General features: G+C 49.8%; 1 protein-coding gene across 1 annotated transcript; it reads right to left on the bottom strand.

Annotated features, from left to right (window-relative positions):
• Positions 1-2,477: 2,477 nt before the first annotated feature.
• On the bottom strand, positions 2,478-16,405 carry KRT77 (keratin 77). Its single transcript, XM_070788707.1, has 9 exons — positions 15,839-16,405; positions 10,108-10,322; positions 8,846-8,906; positions 8,250-8,345; positions 7,115-7,279; positions 5,532-5,657; positions 5,195-5,415; positions 4,745-4,779; positions 2,478-4,298 (listed from the first exon to the last, which is right to left on the bottom strand). Exons 1-9 carry the CDS (start codon positions 16,403-16,405, stop codon positions 3,976-3,978), a joined length of 1,809 nt encoding a protein of 602 aa, XP_070644808.1. The 3' UTR covers positions 2,478-3,975.
• Positions 16,406-16,816: the final 411 nt, after the last annotated feature.

Raw genomic sequence — 16,816 nt, 5'->3', positions numbered from 1 at the left:
TGTAGATGAGTAGCTGGTGGAATTACATTTAGATTCCCAGAACTCCCCACCCTGCCCCAGCCTCTCAGAGGGAGGGTCAGCTGGCACACTTTCCCTGGGAGTCTTGCTGCCCTGGGTGCCGTTCTCCCACCTGTCCGCCCCTCTGCTGGTAGATGGATGGGTCTGCTCGGCACTCCCTCTGAGTAACTGCCTTGCAGGAATAGCACGGACCAGAAGCAGGGATGGTGCACGTTATGGCCCGTGGAAGGGACCGCATGTGATCTCCACATCACTTTCCCAGTGCCAGTGAGGGTCATCTGAGAGAATGTATGTGAAAGCATTTTGTACATAGTAAAGGGCTGTGGACCCATTCATGTTTTTCACCAGGATGAGCTAAAGATGAGAGGCATTTGCTCCTGATGGGATCTCTCTTTATCTCTAACAGGAATAATGTTTGTACCAGGAAACATCCTCTGGTCTCTTTTAGTGCCCAGCCCCATTGCTCAGCCCCAGAATATCACATGAAACTTCTCCTTAGAGTCCAAGATCCTTCCTTCTCCTTGGCCTTCACATCTCACTGCTTTGTGGAATCTCTGTTCCAAGAATCCTTGGATTCAGGCACATAGTTCCCTCTATCTGCCCCCCAGTCTTCCATGATGGGGATGGTCAGGGCTTCTGAAAAGAAAAGGCAGGGCCATGCTTTCTGAGTCAATCCCAACTCCTGTCCAGAAGGAGAAGTATGGGAAAGATGGCCTCTGGTTGGCCTTGTGTATTTTTTCCAGAGCCAATTTGGATTCCTTAAGAACATCATACACATCCTACACATGTGCATGATCCCAGGGATAATCAAATCCACACCCTGAAATAGGTCTGGTGATGCCAGAAAACAGTCCTGGTTAGAGAGCTCTTGACCTCTCCATGACTTGGTCCTTCCTTGGCATCTGACCTCAAGTTTCCCAACTATAAAATAGAGAGTAGAATTCCTTTTTTCTCAGGCTTCATTGCACAAACTCTTAGGGCAACAAAGACATGAAATGCTGCTATGCACACAACCCCACCCATCCTTCACTCCCTCCCTCAACCTCTTGCCAAATAGTTAGCCAACCTCTGCTTACAATGTGCTAAATCCACGTGGCCTCTCTCATGTCAGGATTAATTAAAAGATACTTCTAATATTGAGCCAAATCGCTGCATTCCCACCTGTCCATCTTGGTCGTCTCTTCTAGGCTCTTTCTACAGATGAAAAAGGAGGCTCCACACATCACACTCTTGCTGGTTCCCATGCCTGGCCTCGAAGCCTGTGCACCTTACTCTCTCGTGTGCAGTCTCAGCTGAATACTTTCAATCATGTTTCTACTCACTGCTGTTTGTCCATGTCTTCCCATCCTGGTCTTTGTGCTCTTTTGACTTTTAAGTGTAGAAATTGTATTTGTCTGCTCCCTTTATCCCTCCCCTTGGGCAGCCCCTCTGCCCTCATTTCCCTTTCCCAGTTCTTGCCCCACAGGCCTGCTTCCAAGACAGGTGAGATGGGGAGAAACTCCTCCAAGACAATGTAGGCCTACACATGGGAACACGATGTCTCATCAAAAGGAGTTGCAGTTCTATTTGAATGAATCCCATATCCAAATTCCATCTGTATTCCTTCAGAGAATGAGAAAGCAGGTCACATCTTTTACGTGACTCCTTTACACAGACTCAGAAATACCACAGAGGATAAGGTGATGGCTTAACCTGCTCCACCCTTGAATTTCTGCATCTCTGCCTCCCTGGGGGACATCAGTTAAAGACACCCCTGACCATAAACTCTGCTGAGTTAATGGCCTCAGCTTCTTCTCTCTCCAGTTCAGTTTCTCCTACCTGGCTGTCCCCTGTCACTCACACACACTTTCACACTTTCTGATCTTCAAGACTCTGAGCAGATCATTCCCCTGTCTGGAGGGCCCCTCCCTGACTCCATGTCCACAGCTGCTCTGACTCTGTTTCCCCATTTGTTCTACTTTCCTTCAAGAGCCTGTTGGGACCGAACTTCCCTTCCCCAGCATGTGCACTTCTTGCGACCCCCACTGCTCCTGCTCAGTGGGTCTGCCTCTGTCCTCAATATGGCCTTGCTTCCACCCTCAGGCCAAGGGTCCATAGGGGCCCACACTCCGATTTCATCTCCCACTGTACCCTCCCCGTTTGTGTTGTGAGTGCCTTCAGATTCCGAAATGTGTTCATTCAACATCACATCCCCAGTGCATAGGCCACTGCCTGCCACACGATGGGAGCAGAACAAATTCCTCCTGAACAAACATGTAACTGACTTTTCAAAGATCATCCACTTTAAGGTTTAATTTTATGATTATGTGTGCAAGGTTTTTGAGGGTCAACTATTACTCATGCAATAAAAAACTAATAAAAGCTGTAAACTTTTCAATTATGAATAATTTCAGAAGCCTGCAGAAAGTAAAAAAAGAGTAAACTCGTGTGATCAAACAGCAGTTTGGAGAGCACAGAAAATTTATTGTAGAAACACCAGAAATGTCAACCCCTTCAAGGTACAACCTTCAACCAGGAGATGATGAGGTCACAGTACTTCCTAGGGAACCCACACTGAATCCAGCAGATGCCTCAGGAGTGTCATTGACATGGACATCATATTAGGACTCAGCGAACAAGTGGAGGTAAATCCAGATCTAAGCAGCAAAGCCGGCCCTCTCTCAAGGCCCACAAGGCCCCATTAGTTGGTCATACTTGCCCTATCCTGTCCCCTCCAGCATTTCTCAAGTATCTTATGTGAGACCCAAAATAAACAGTCAGAGTCTCACAAAGAGAGAATCACAGAGAACAAGAGTCAGGAGGGACTTTGCAGTCTGGGAAGAGCATGAAGCTGTACCTTGCAAACAGCGGGCAGCTTGCAGACTAGTTCAGGGTTGAACCTTCCCAAGACCCAAGTGTGATTCTCAAACTCCTCAGGGCTTGGGCACCTGGACAGATCAGTGCTGGGCTGCACGTGCCCAGCCTGCTGGGCAATTCTCCAGAGAGTCATTATGAAGCAGAGTTCAGGAAGGGCCACACTTCCAAAGAATGGAGCTTCCAAAGGAAGTCAGGACAGAATAGAACCAGACTGCTGTCCATCGACTCCTTCACTCACTGCTAGTTACAGTCCTCCCTGTGGACAAACATTTCTGCTCTCTGGACACCCCGTCTTGGGCTGTTAACCCAAGGGATAATGTTTCCTGACACAGAGATTCAGAATCAGGACCAGACAGGACTTACAGGTGTCTGATGTGTATATCCACACTCTCCAGCAATAGCAATGGATGGGGCTACAGATCAAGAGGCAGGAATCGACCCCTGGCACAGAAGTTCTCCTTACCAAGCTGGCCTGCCTCGTCCTCAGCTACTCACTCAAAGACCTCATTTTCAAGTCCCCTAAGGCAGCGTTCCCCAACCTTTTTGACACCAGGAATTGGTTTTGTGGAAGACAATTTGTCCCTGGACCAGAGGGTGGGGGGAGATGGTTTCTGGATGATTCAATTGCATTACATTTATTGTGTATCTTATTTCTATTATTATTATATCAGCTCTACTTCAGGTCATCAGGTTAATATTAGATCCTGGAGGCTGGGAACCCCAGCCCTAAGGAATGGATTCTTATTCACAGAGAAGCCCATGTGCAAGAAGGGGAGCCTGGAGTGAGAAACCTGGTATACTTGACATCAACTCTCCATTATCCGCAAGTGTCCCCAAGCTGGGCCAGCTGAGGCATCTCACTTGAGAATGTGCCTGGCTGTGTTTGGACTACAGGTCAATGCCCTCCAAATAGAGATCTGCCGTTTGGGATTATCTACCTGATTCCCTGTCTAGAGTGGAATTTATCGGCAAAACTGCTGAGACCCATCGGGAAAAGGTAAAGGGATGGGGGTCAGGATTGGTGTGGCGGGTGGGGGCAGGAGGTGGTGCTTGTGAGCCGCGAGGCGTTGCAGAAGCCTGACGTCCCAGAAGCCTGGCACTCTACTCCAGTATTCGCCTGTGGGAGGTGCTGGTAGACGTTTGGATTATCTGCATTCGGGAGGCGCCGCCGCTTCCGCCCCCGTACTTGCTGCTACTTTTGCTACTCCCTCCGTAGCTCCCACCGCCGCTACCATAACCGCCTCCACTGGCCCCTCGAGAGCCCCCTCCGTAGCCGCCCGAGCCCCCGCGCGAGCCGCCGCCGCCGTAGCCTCCACTGCTGCTGCCGCCTGCGTAACCTTCGCCGCCTCCGTAACCTCCGCCACCGCTGTAACCTCCAGAGCCCCGGGCACCTCCGCCGATGGTCAGCTGGCTGCTCTGCACAGCTGTGGGGGCAAGGACAGCCCACAAGGGGGTCAGAGGACTGGGCAGGGCGGACCCTCCTGCACCTACCCTCGAAGCAGCCCCCTACATCCTTCATCACTGGCCGCATCTGACTTGCCAAAAGCATGGATCAAAGTCTCCCCATTTCAGAAGTATTCTTCCTAATACAAAGGAATGTCAGGGGGCATTTTCATTTTTGCTACACCCGGAAGAATTCTAAGCCGCTACTAATTATTAGGCATCATAAAAATCAAAATAAAGGAAAACTAAGGTCGTGTATTATTTCAACCTATTTCTCTGGGCTGTGCAGTTGTCCTTGCTTACTTTGCTTTTCGTTGTGTAGAACTGGACACAAAAATGCCCACTGCCAGATTTCTGCTGGCCAGTTTCTCATGGGCCCTCCCTCCCCCAGCCCCAACCAGCCCCACTCCTGGGCTCTGCTACTTACAGATGCTCACTTGGCTCTGCAGCTCCCCTGACATCCTGTAAAAACCAAGGTGCACACAGTCAGCACTATCCACAAAGCCTGAAGGAAAGCAATCATCAGCCAGGAGACATCGGGAGCAGGGGAGGTGTGTTGGGAGCAGAGAGGTCAGGGAGCCAGTGCAGGCAGAGGGAATTTGAAGCATTTTCGTGAAGCCTTTTAGCATTGGGGGTCACCACCTGGCTGCAGTGGCTTAAGCTGTGGTATTAGGGACGTTGCACTGGGAAATAAGACAGCGATGACAATGGTGCTGCCTACTCACATGTCCTCTGCTTCTGACTTGAACGTTTCTGCTCACCCTGAGCTACCAGTCTTCCCAGGAAAGCTGGGATTGTATAAATTGGGACTCTCTAAATAATCCCACTACTCCAGGGCTGCAGCCTGCCTGCGCTCTGGTCCGGAGACACGGCCTACCTGCTCTCCTCGCCCTCCAGCAGCTTGCGGTAGGTGGCAATCTCCACGTCCAGGGACAGCTTAGCTCCCACCAGCGCCTGGTAGTCACGCAGCAGGCGGGCCAGCTCTTCCTTGGACTGCTGCAGGGCGGCCTCCAGGTCCTGCAGCTTCTGCTGTGCATCCTGGAGGGCCTGTTGTCCCCTCTCCTCTGCATCAGAAATGATGGTGTGCATGTGCTCGATCTACTCGGGAGAGTCAAGGAGAAGAACCATGTGGGGCATGAGTTTCCAGAGCTTCATGAGGCAGGGTGTCATGGGAGGTAGAAGCTCTGATCAGCTGCCCTGAGCATATATCTCACCTGCTTCTTGACGTTGCCAATCTCTGCCTGCAGCCTCTGGATGGTGAGGTTGAGTTCGGAGATCTCCATCCTGCTGGTCTTCAGCTCGTCTCCATGTCTTCCCGCTGTGATCTGGAGCTCCTGGAACTGAGGGTCAAGGGCAGCATCATGGTCAGCCTGCTGCTCATCACACACTCCTTCAGGAAGGAGTGAGTCTGCCTTCCCAGACCCTGCCCAAGGCTGCTCTCCCCTAGGGAAGGTCCCAGAGTAAGCCTCCCTAGAGCTGTGATCCCCCATACACACACTCACACTTGTAACAAACCTCCCTCATCTGACAGCACATACACAGATATGCACACACACACACAGATGCCTATATCTCGAGACAGAGATTCAGAATCAGGACCAAACAAGACCAACCTGCTTCTTGATGCCCCCTTTTACCTCCTTTTTCCCACATCTAAACTTTGCCCATACTGGGCCCCTCTCACTTTTCCCATCCCATCATATTCCTTCCTCCCCTTTTTCCAGAATGATTTCTCTAACACTCAGGACCTTACTTCTTCAGAGGCCCTCAGCATTTTCCTCTCTATCTCCATTCCTGTATCTATGGTCCCATCAAGAGGACCTCCACCTGCAGGCCATGACAAAACCAGGCTCTTGATGCCTGTTACAGAGGAAGCAGAGCAGGGTGCCTCTGAAGAAAACAAGGGGGAGCGTGGGCTCCAGTGCATCTCTGCATTCTGAAGTCCTCACTGCTGACTATCTCCCCAGTCTATTGCCAGACCCCATGGCACTCAGAACACCTGCCTGCAGGACAGTGGGATAGAGGCCAGCCACGATTGGAGATGGTCACAGGTAACCCACAAAACAGACCTCAGGCGCCAGGTGTTCAGAACTGAGTGACTGGCCTTTGACTCTTAACTGCTGTGTTCGCCCTCCAGAAAGTTCTGAGTCCATTTATGTTAAACAAGTCACCAAGGATGTCCCCCAAAACTTAGCTACAAAGATGTTTATCTGAAAACTGGAGACATATTCTTACCATGAAATACCACCCTGCTCTTAAAAATGATGTCAAATATTTAGTATCAGAGAAAGGTATTCGCAAGTAATAAATGAAAGAGAAAAATATAAAAAGATATTTTTAAAGATATCATTATGAAAAAATAAGAAAACATCATGGTGGCTGAGCGCATGGACGTGTAGATGGTGCACCTGAATTTAATTAAATTCTGCCTCTGCTACTTCCCAACCATAAGAGCCAAGGGAAACTGGTAACCTCATACTCTATTATTGGTAAAACAATCAATGAATCTTTACCTCATAGCGTTGTTGTAAGGAGTAAATGAAATTCTATGTATAAAAGCACTTAGTGCAGTGCCTGATATGTGTGAGTTTTCAATAAAGGTTAGCTACAAAGAACAAGTGGAAAATATGCTGACATATTCATAGTGGTAGTGGGATATGAGTAATCTTTAGCTGTAATCTTGAAATTGTCTATAGCAAACATGTTTTACTTTAGAAATAAGAAAAAGACAATACAAGTTCTGGGAGGCATGCTCAGTTTAGGGCACCAGGCCTGGGCTGGGGATGGTGATGCTCACCTTGGTCTGGTACAAGGCCTCAGCCTCGTCCTTGCTCCTTTGTGCAATCTCCTCGTACTGGATCCTCACGGCATCAATGATGCTGTCCAGATCCAGGGAGCGGTTATTGTCCATGGACAGGATGACGTTGGTGTCGGTGATGTTGGTCTGCATCTGAGACAGTTCCTGCAAGGCATGGAACACAGGCTGACTTCTTCCACTCCCCTCCTGGGACCTCAGTTTCCCTCTATGCCCCCCAACCAAGGCTGTCTGGGGAAGCCTTGAGAGAGAAAAGCTCTCTGGGAAAAGCTCTTAGAATCACTGTTGTGTGCCCAGAGGGACCTTCACTAAAGGTACAGGCATCCGGATCTAGGCTCAGAGAAGGGAGCCTGAACTCAGAGCTGCCCATCATGCCTTTCCTGGACCCTCCATCCCTCCTTACTCTGGCTTGGCTGCCATCTTGAGCTGGACCCCCAGCCAGGCAGGCTTGTTCCTTGAGATCACGTGAGCTCCCAGAGGCAGCAGAAAGGACTCCATGTGTGTAGACGTTCAGACTAATTTTAGCATCTGGGCTCCACTGTTAACCAGCTGGGTAACTGAGCAAGGAACTCAGTCTCTCAGTACCCCTGTTCTCTCATCTATAGACTGGAGATACCCAAGAACCAGTACAGCTCCCAGGACAGCATCCAGTCCAGAGAAGGTGTCTCCAAGTTAGACCAGGGTTGGGAGGAGTGTGTTATCCCCACCTCTCCAGTCTTCATCTGTGTTCCCTTTAAGACCCACACTGCCCTCTCCCACAGAGTTCCCTGATGGCCCCATCTACTCCCCAGTGCTGATGAAGCTGTCTGGTTGGTTTTACCCCATATGTCCTGGGCATTAACCTTCCTTTCCAGACAAAAGCAAAGACTGTCTCACTATCTCCCACCTCCCATCTCCAGGGCCCCACCCAGAACCCTGAGCTTTGGGGGTTGAAACGATTCGGACTCCAGGTCCACAGACTTGAGGTGACTGGGGAGAGGCACCCCTGGGGGTAAGGTTGAGTGTCAGACCTCCTCCTCTTATATCCCACACCGCCTGACAGATGTAGAAAAGAGAAGGGTTTCTTATGAGGACTGAGCTCATCATCTCACAGAAAATATTTGAGATATTCACTCACCGATTGAAATAAATATTTCATGAAATCAACCTCCTCAAGCAGAGTGTCTGCCTTGGACTGCAGTTCCGCTTTGCTCAGATAAGCAGAATCCACATCCTGAACAGCAAGCGAAGACAGTCTGACTCAGTTGCCCTGCCACCAGCTGTCTGGGCAGCCTTGGGCAAATGGCAAAGCCTCTCTGGGTTTATTTCCTTGCCTGCAAATTTCCTCTCCTCACTCAAATAAGGAGCCAGCAAACCTGGGCTTTCCAGGCCAGAAGGAACTGTTCATCAGCTCCTCATCCTGGCCAGTCATGCGAAACACCCCAGGTCCTAAGGCCCCCACACAACACACTCACATGCTGCCCATTAATTTAATTCCACTTTCAGGACTCTGGAGAGATTAAAAACTCAAAAACTTTTCAAGATTCACATTAGCAACACACTTTTGAGACTTACTGTTTCAGGGTCAGGGCCCCAGCATTTGGGAAACACCCTTGACAAGCTGGCCCCAAGCTCACCTGTCCACCCCTCAGTTCTACTGCATCCCAAAGGAGTCCCTGCCTCTTCTCAGCCTCCTGAACCCACAGTCCCCCTCTGGACACCCCCATCCCTCACCTTCTTCAGGACAACAAAGTCATTCTCGCTGCTAGTCCTCCGGTTGATTTCTTCCTCATACCTGTTGAGGGGAGGTCAGAAACACAGACAGGCTGCAAGGGCTGACCTTGGTTCCTTGAGATTTTTCTGTGCAGTGGGAGGCTCGGAATTGCCCAAACTTTTATGGTCCTGGACTCCGGCTGTCCCCTGCCAGGGCCTGCCACTCTCGCTGACAAGCAGCTGGAGCCACCTCCTGGCTCTCCAGGTCAACAGAGGGCACAACCCCACAATGTGGAAAATCCAGAGCCACATAGAACATCCCCAAAATGTCCTTTTTATTTTAATATCTTACCTTTGTACATTTGTCCAGTTCGAGCATTTTTTAAAATGATAACCTAAATAACAACCACTTTGACTAAATTTTTTAAAAGAGAAAAAAAATTCACATGCCGTTCTGCCCCCGTCACCTTCAGTGTGCGTTTCATTTCCCCCTGTTGACTCACATACATGTGACTGCTCAACACAGTGAGCACGTCAAGATGATGTTAAGAGAAGCACCCTACACTCCCAGCAAGGGGGCGTGGGACCGGGGGGAGGCTGCTCAGTTGCCTGTATGGGACAGGAGCAGCTGACCTAGAATTAAGTAAGTCATGTCACTCCTACCATTATTACTAATAATAGCTAGTGCTTACTGAGTGTTTCATATGTGCAAAAACAGTCTAAGAACTATTAAGAATATTTTATCTAAACCAGTGGTTCCCCATATGTGGCTCCCAGTCCACCAGCATCGGCATCACTTGGAAGCATATTAGAAATAAAAGCCCTCTGCACCCATCCCAGACCAATCTGATTTCAACAAGCTGATGCACACTCAAATTTGAAGGCCACAGATCTCCCCCTCACAACAGTTCAACAAGGAGGGTACTCACTATCCCTACTTTACTAATGTGAAAACCAAAGGCTTAGAAAGCTGACCTTGCAGGCAGTCAGAAAGTGGCTAAGCCCACCCTGGAACCCAGGCTTATGTGACTCCAGCATCCATGAAGATCCTCTGCTTCCCCTTCCCACCCAATACAATTGAGAGCTGACTGGCAATACCATCACTCCTGGGCTACCGTGTACAAAATGGTGCCCATGCAGTTGTGCAGTGGTGCAGAGCCTGCCTGGCTGCACCTGATGTCCAGGGCCCCACCAGCCCTCACCCATTCACAGTAAGCCTTGCCCCCATAAGCCAGTGCCCTGCCTTGTTCCTCCCCACCCCTTTGCTGCTCCTGGAGCCTCACTTGCTCTTGTAGTCATCCACAACATCCTGCATGCTCCTGATCTCCGAGCTCTGGCGCATCTGCTCCGCTCTGAGACAATCCACCTGCCTCTGCAGCTTGCTGATGTAGCTTTCAAAGATGGGCTCCAGGTTGTTGGTCTGAGTCGACGTGTTTACCTGCTGCAGCAGCTCCCATTTTGTCTGGAGCACCTGATTCTGCTGCTCCAGAAATCGCACCTAAGAACAGAAAACCTCCAAGTTCACCCCCAAGCCGTGGGTCCAAGAAGCACTCCCACGGGTAGAAGCAGGTGCAGCCCCATAGCATATCCAGACCTCAGAGAATCAGGACGCCCCTCCGGGGGTCAGAGGGCTCTCTTTTTCTAGGACCAGGATGCATGAATACAATATGGTTTCTGATGGTTGACCAATGACTGTAAGATCAACCTGCTGAAAAATTACACTAATCGAACTCTGCTGTTGAAGGCAAGTCCCCTCCATCCGAGTGGTACCCTGTTCCCTTTGGTTCTATCAGCTCACATGGTAGACTTGTCCATCCCCACCCTCAGCTCCCCATGCCAACCTCAGGAAATGGTGACCCAGAGCATCTGAAACACCGGCACACCCACGGCTCGTGTCTCTCTGTGGCTGAAACACTTCATGTGATTGAGAAGAAGAGAAAATAAGAAGAGGGGAGGAATAATTTTGGCTTTGAATATTAAACTGTTTCCTGAACACACTAGCCCAGGTGCCCCCATCCTGCGGCCCACCACCTCTATTGCTGCCCAGTGTGTTTTTCAGGAAGGTCACCGCACTTAAATGTTCTCATAACTCAGACAGAATTTTTTAAAAAACATGAAATTTTAGCCATGTTTTTATATTGACGTGCAGTTGATTGACAATGTTGTGTCAGTTTCAGGCGTGCAGCAAAGTGATTCAGTTACACATATACATGTATCTTTTCCTTTTCAAATTCTTGAATTAGGAGTTTGGGATTGACATCTACACGCTACTATATTTTAAATAGTACCAACAAGGACTTACTGTATAGTACAGGGCACTCTGCTCAATACTCTGTAATAACCGAAGAGGGAAAAGAATTTTGGACAGAATTTTTAAAGTAGGTACATTTTTTAAGTTATGTGATTCGTTCTGGTGCCCCAAAGTAAGGACTTTGATGTTGCCTGTGTGCAAGTTGTGTGTGCACACTCAGCTGTGTCCAACTCTTTGTGACCCCATGGACTATAGCTCGCCAGGCTCCTCTGTCCATGGAATTTTCCAGGCAAGAATCCTGGAGCGGGTTGCCATTTTCTCCTCCAAGGCATCTTCCCAACCCAGGGATCGAACCCGGGTCTCCTGCATTGCAGGCAGATTTTTTACCATCTGAGCCATATCTAAACTCATTACTGTTCAATAAATGCTTTTATAAGTATTTCCAAACCCAGGGATCGAACTAGCATTTGGGAAATCCCCATGTTGCAGTTTCCTTCATTAGCAAGAGGATGGAGAGCAGACCTCACCCTGTGTTCTCATTGCTTCTTCCCCCAAAGCTGCGCACATGAAGGTAAGTACAGTCTCCAGAAATCCGGCTGGCTGTGCAGATCCAGTCCTGGACTGTCCTTCCCATGATGATCAATTTTCGTCCTACCTCCACTGGCTGCCTGCAGGGGGAGCCTCCCCTCCCGTGCCTTAAGTGAGGACAGTGGATTTCTCCATGCTTTGCTCAGGTGTGTGTACACACACACACACAAACACATACCCACCCACACATACCCACCAACATACACACAAACACACACACATGCCCTCCAGGAGCCGCCCAGGAGATGTGGGGAGTGGTGGGAGAGGAGGCTAACACACTCTTTTGTGTTGTCAGAAGAGAACCATGAAGATAGTTCTCCACAATGCTTAAGGAGTTGAGGGCGGACAGAATTCCCAGCCCTGAGACTGTCCATCTGAGCAGCCAGCCCTTGTTAACTTCCTTTGGCTCTGACTCTAGGCTGGAATGTGCCCAGAGAATACTCTTTCCCATGGCTTGTTTTTGTTAGCTTTATCAAAGCAAGAGATAAAGCAGCCACCCTCACAGCTTGTCCACCCGGTTGGTGACATCCCCATGAGAAATCCCTGCCACTGGCCAGTCGTCACTCTGGTGGCGATCCCAGGGAGGGGAGAGACTGGGTGCTCATTCGCAGCCCGGTACTCTGCATTGTGGGGACCAGAGGAAAGGATCTTATGGTCCCACAGGGAAGCTCTATGTCAAACAATGAGGGGGCAGGGGGACAATTCTGAGTGCTAAGGGGTTAGCCAAGCCCCCACCCCAGGCGAAGAAACTATGGCTTTCATTGGTCACCCAAACTGCAGAGTCAGAAGCTGACTTCAGGGAGTGCCAGGCAATTTTCATGAGATTTAACCACTATAAAAATCACTGAAAGCCATCATGATCTTTCCCCAGGGGCCCCTAAACACTGCTGGGCTGTGTCCCAGCAGCAGTACTCAGGAGAACCCCAGGCAACCCAGATCAAACTTAGCATCATGCGGAGTTAAGCTTCTTCCTGGATAAAGCACACCCCACGCGACCTCCTGTGGCCCTCTCCCCCTGCAAATGACACTCCAATCACCTCCCAGTGCCTCCAGCAGCCTCGGTCTCCCCAACCCTTTGCCTGGTGAAGTCCTAGTCTCCCTTTAGATCTCAACTAGGGTGGCACCCCCTGGGGTCTCCCCTTCATAACCCCCTGTTCTTTTCCCCTGTGGCATCTATCGTGACTTCAGTCTTTTGTTTTTTAGCACATTCCTCCCCACAATGGGATGTGAGCCCCAAGAAGGCAGTGTTCTCCAGCGGACACCAGGTGCTGAGACCCGGAGATACATAGCACCCAGCACAGAGGAGACACTTCATAATCACCGTGGACTAATGAGATGCTAAGACTTTGGCATTGCTGCTGGTGTCAACCACCCACCCTGCCCATTGCCCTGAACAGAGGATTCAAGCTCAGCTGAACAAAGCCAGGGCACTGTCTGTGGGAAGAACGGGGTCCCTCATCCTTTTTTCCTGGGATCCCTTTCCTTTGTCATTGATTCTAAAAAAAAAAAAAAAAATAGCCTTTGTCTCCATTCCCACTCTCTGAGAGCCCAAGTTTGACACCTGAAGGGTTGACTCAACTTTTCATTCAACACATATTTATTGAGCAGCTGTCAGATGCCAGACAGTATTCTGGGTGCTGGAGATACAGCTATAAATAAAACAGACAAAACCCCTGCATTCCAGGAGTTCATAATCTGTTTGAAGAGATGACTATAAGGAAACAAATGTGAACTACACAGTGTGTTGAATGGCTGTAGGGGCCATGGAGAAAAGTAACACACCGATGGGGGAAGTGATGCTGATATGAGGTACTCCTTCAAATAGGGAGATCAGGGAGGCCTCACTGAGCAGCGGTGTGTGAGCAAAGACCTGAAGGAGATGAGGGGTTTGGCTGGACCACTGCTTGGAGGGAAGAGTTCCAAGAAGAGGGAATGGCAAGTGCAAAGGCCCTGAGACAGGTCCATGGTGGGGTACAGGAGGATGAGGGATGTAATAGCGTGCCAGTGAGCAAAAGGAAAACAGGAGTAGAGTCAGAGAAGGTGTACAGGGTCACTGTGTTGAGTTGTACCTTGGTGAGCTAAGTTCCTGCCTTCACTCTGCTCACTAAACCTTGCAGCTTGAGAGTGGCTCTACCCAGTAGCAGCAATGTGGCCTCAGTCTTACAAATGCAAGCCAGGAACTAGCAGCAGCTATGGGTTAGAGGGCCAGATCATATACGGCCTTATAAGATCATGGCTATTATTTCTGATGAGACAGGAAGCCAACAGAGGGTTCAAATTGAGTGATGTGGTATGTTTTTAAAGGATGGCACTGGTGTGGTGCTGAGAAATAGGCTGTACAAGATTAAAGGTAAAAGCAGGAAGATCAGGTCAGAAGGTAGGGTCAGAAGCCACTGTGATAGAAGCCTTCTCTCTTCCAGCCAGGCCAGAGCCCTCCTGGATAAGTACTCTCCTCGTGGTCATCACAGTCCAGGCCCTTAGGGAAGGGCAGGAAACCATAGTCACTTGAACTTTGGCCTGTGCCCTCAGCCCCATGCCATAAAACTGAACAGATATCCTGTTAATGGCAGGAACCACAATCAAATCAGAGTCTCAGGAGATCAGCTGCCCATGGCCATTTCAACAATTCCCAACCCTGTCTTCTTCCTGCCTTTGAAATAGCTTGATCTTTCAGTGGTGTCTCCTTCATCTGTCATCTCCTTGTTCCCATCAAGCCCTCTTGCTGCTGCTGCTAAGTCACTTCAGTCATGGCTGACTCTGTGCGACCCTATAGACGGCAGCCCACCAAGCTCCCCCGTCCCTGGGATTCTCCAGGCAAAAACACTGGAGTGGGTTGCCATTTCCTTCTCCAATGCATGAAAGTGAAAAGTGACAGCTTTCATCTAGATATCAGAGGCCAGATACACAGACCAGTGGTGGACTCTGGCAATGGCTACCCTGCACTCAGAGATAGATCAAGCTTTGGCCTCAACACTGAACTCCTCTGAGGCCTGAGGGAATGTCACTGAGCCTGCAGGGGTCTCTGGATCCCAGGGTGTTTCCCATTACATCCCCAAAGGTAAAGAAATTTCTGGGGAGCCTCCAGTGGCTTCCATGCCTCCACCACCTCTGGACAAAAGGAAATGCTGGTGCAAGGTCTCTTCCATATCTCTTCTACTAGCCCCTGCTTGGTGGTTTGGACCCGACCCAATCTAACCTGAGACTTAAACTAGGGAGAAGGGGTTTTTTTTGGCTCTATCTGGCCTATTCTTGGCCCTGGATGAGCTAAAATGAGGAACTCAGACAGAATCCTATATAGCAGGGTATTGGCTTTCACCCCCAGCAATCCCCACCAGAGTCATCAGCTTGGTTCTGCTGCAGTGTGCCCACTTTTCTTCTCTCTCCCTGCTCTGTGTCTCCATCTCCACTTTCCTCCTCCTTCCTCTCTTGTGCCATGTTCTCCAGAAATTGTAACCATTTGAAATTTCCTAAAAGCATCAAACTCTCAGGCCTCCTGGTTCTTCTGCCTGGAAACTTCCTCTGCCCTGAGAACCTGCTTGGCTCTTTCTCCACCTTCAAGACCTTTATCAGCCCAGAGCTCATCACACCCTCCTTTGTGCTATGGCCCAGAGAGCGATGTCCCTATCAACACACCTCCCACACACTGTCACAATCCTCCTCCCTGTAGATCTGGGGCTCCTTGAGGGCAGGACCTGTGTCCTTGTCACCCTGAAACACCTGGAGTGTCTGGCATACAGTAGATGCTTAGTAAATGTTTGTGGGCTGGATGATTATGTAGGTGGGCAGGTGGATGGATGGATGGATGAATGGGTGGGTGAATGGGTAGATGGGTGAAGAGGTATATGGATGAATGAGTAAATGGATAGATGGGTGGATGGATGAATGGATGGATGGATGGGTGGATGGAAAGTGAAAATGATGAGCGAGATCACATCATGTATTTTGTCTGATTGTTATTTTCATTCCTTGGATCTGCTTTCCTGCCAAAATGAAAAGATAAAGATGAACCCCTCAAGAAGTCAAATTGAGGCCTAAATGAAGTCAATGCTTTCTTAAGGTCCCAGGACACACACACTGGAAGTGACTGTCACCACCAGAAACAATGTGGTGAGAGGCAGCAGGGTACAAGGTCATTAGGTCAGAGCCCAGAGACTGCCTGCCCCTGGGGCACTCACCTTGTCAATGAAGGAGGCAAACTTGTTGTTCAGAACCATGATCTGCTCCCGCTCCTGCATCTTAACCCTCTGAATTTCAGGGTCCACCTCCAGGTGAAGTGGTTGTAAGAGACTCTGGTTAATGGTCACTTCTTGGATACCCCCTGGGGGACAAGAAGGACCAAAGCCCCCAAGCCCCAAATTGCCACCCCTAAACCCAGCACCCTCAAGACCACCTCCTCCATAGCCACCACCTCCAAAGCCACGACCCCCAAAACCACCACCTCCAAAGCTCCTGCCTCCTCCAAACCCCCCTCCTGCTCCCCCACCCTGGCAGAAACCACTGGCACTTCTCCCTACTAGGCTGATGGAGATGCTTTTACTGCCACCCAGATTGTACAGGCTCCTGGAGGTAAACCCCCTTGCATGGCTCCCATACCCACCACCACCACTGCCACACCTCCCTCGGGCCTGACACACGGACCTCACAGCCCAGCTCCCACCACCAGAGCCCGCAGAAGAACCAGCGCTGTAAACCCGCCTGCTCCTGGAGCTGAACGCTGACTGGGAGCTAAACTGGTGGCTCATGGCTCCTGGAGCATCCAGAGACACAGACAAGAGAAAGGGAATAAAAGGAGGCAGAGAACAGGGAGGGAAGGAGCTATGACTCCTTTGGCGGGAGATCTGGCTCAGTCCCTATATATACATGCATTTGCTGGGCTGGGCACCTTCTGAAGCCTGGGAGGGGAGTATTTATGTTTAGTTTGCCTTGCCAGCAACATCTGTTTAAAATCTCACACCTAAGAATTGCAGAAACCGCACTCCAGACAAACTTCCCCAACTCGATTATTTATCATTCATCTCTTGCTATTTAGAGATCAGAACGCAATAGTCTCCACAGGTCAAGTAGCTGGAAACTCCTATACAGTTTTCCCCCCAAATCTTGATATCTTCTTAAGAAACTCCACCACTGAGCTGTTGGTTTGGAGGTGTGTCCAG

Source organism: Bos indicus, chromosome 5 (genome assembly GCF_029378745.1).
Source record: "Bos indicus isolate NIAB-ARS_2022 breed Sahiwal x Tharparkar chromosome 5, NIAB-ARS_B.indTharparkar_mat_pri_1.0, whole genome shotgun sequence".
Taxonomy (NCBI): Eukaryota; Metazoa; Chordata; class Mammalia; order Artiodactyla; family Bovidae; genus Bos; species Bos indicus.
Note: the sequence above shows the minus strand (reverse complement) of the source record. Positions and strands in the feature narration are given on the sequence as shown.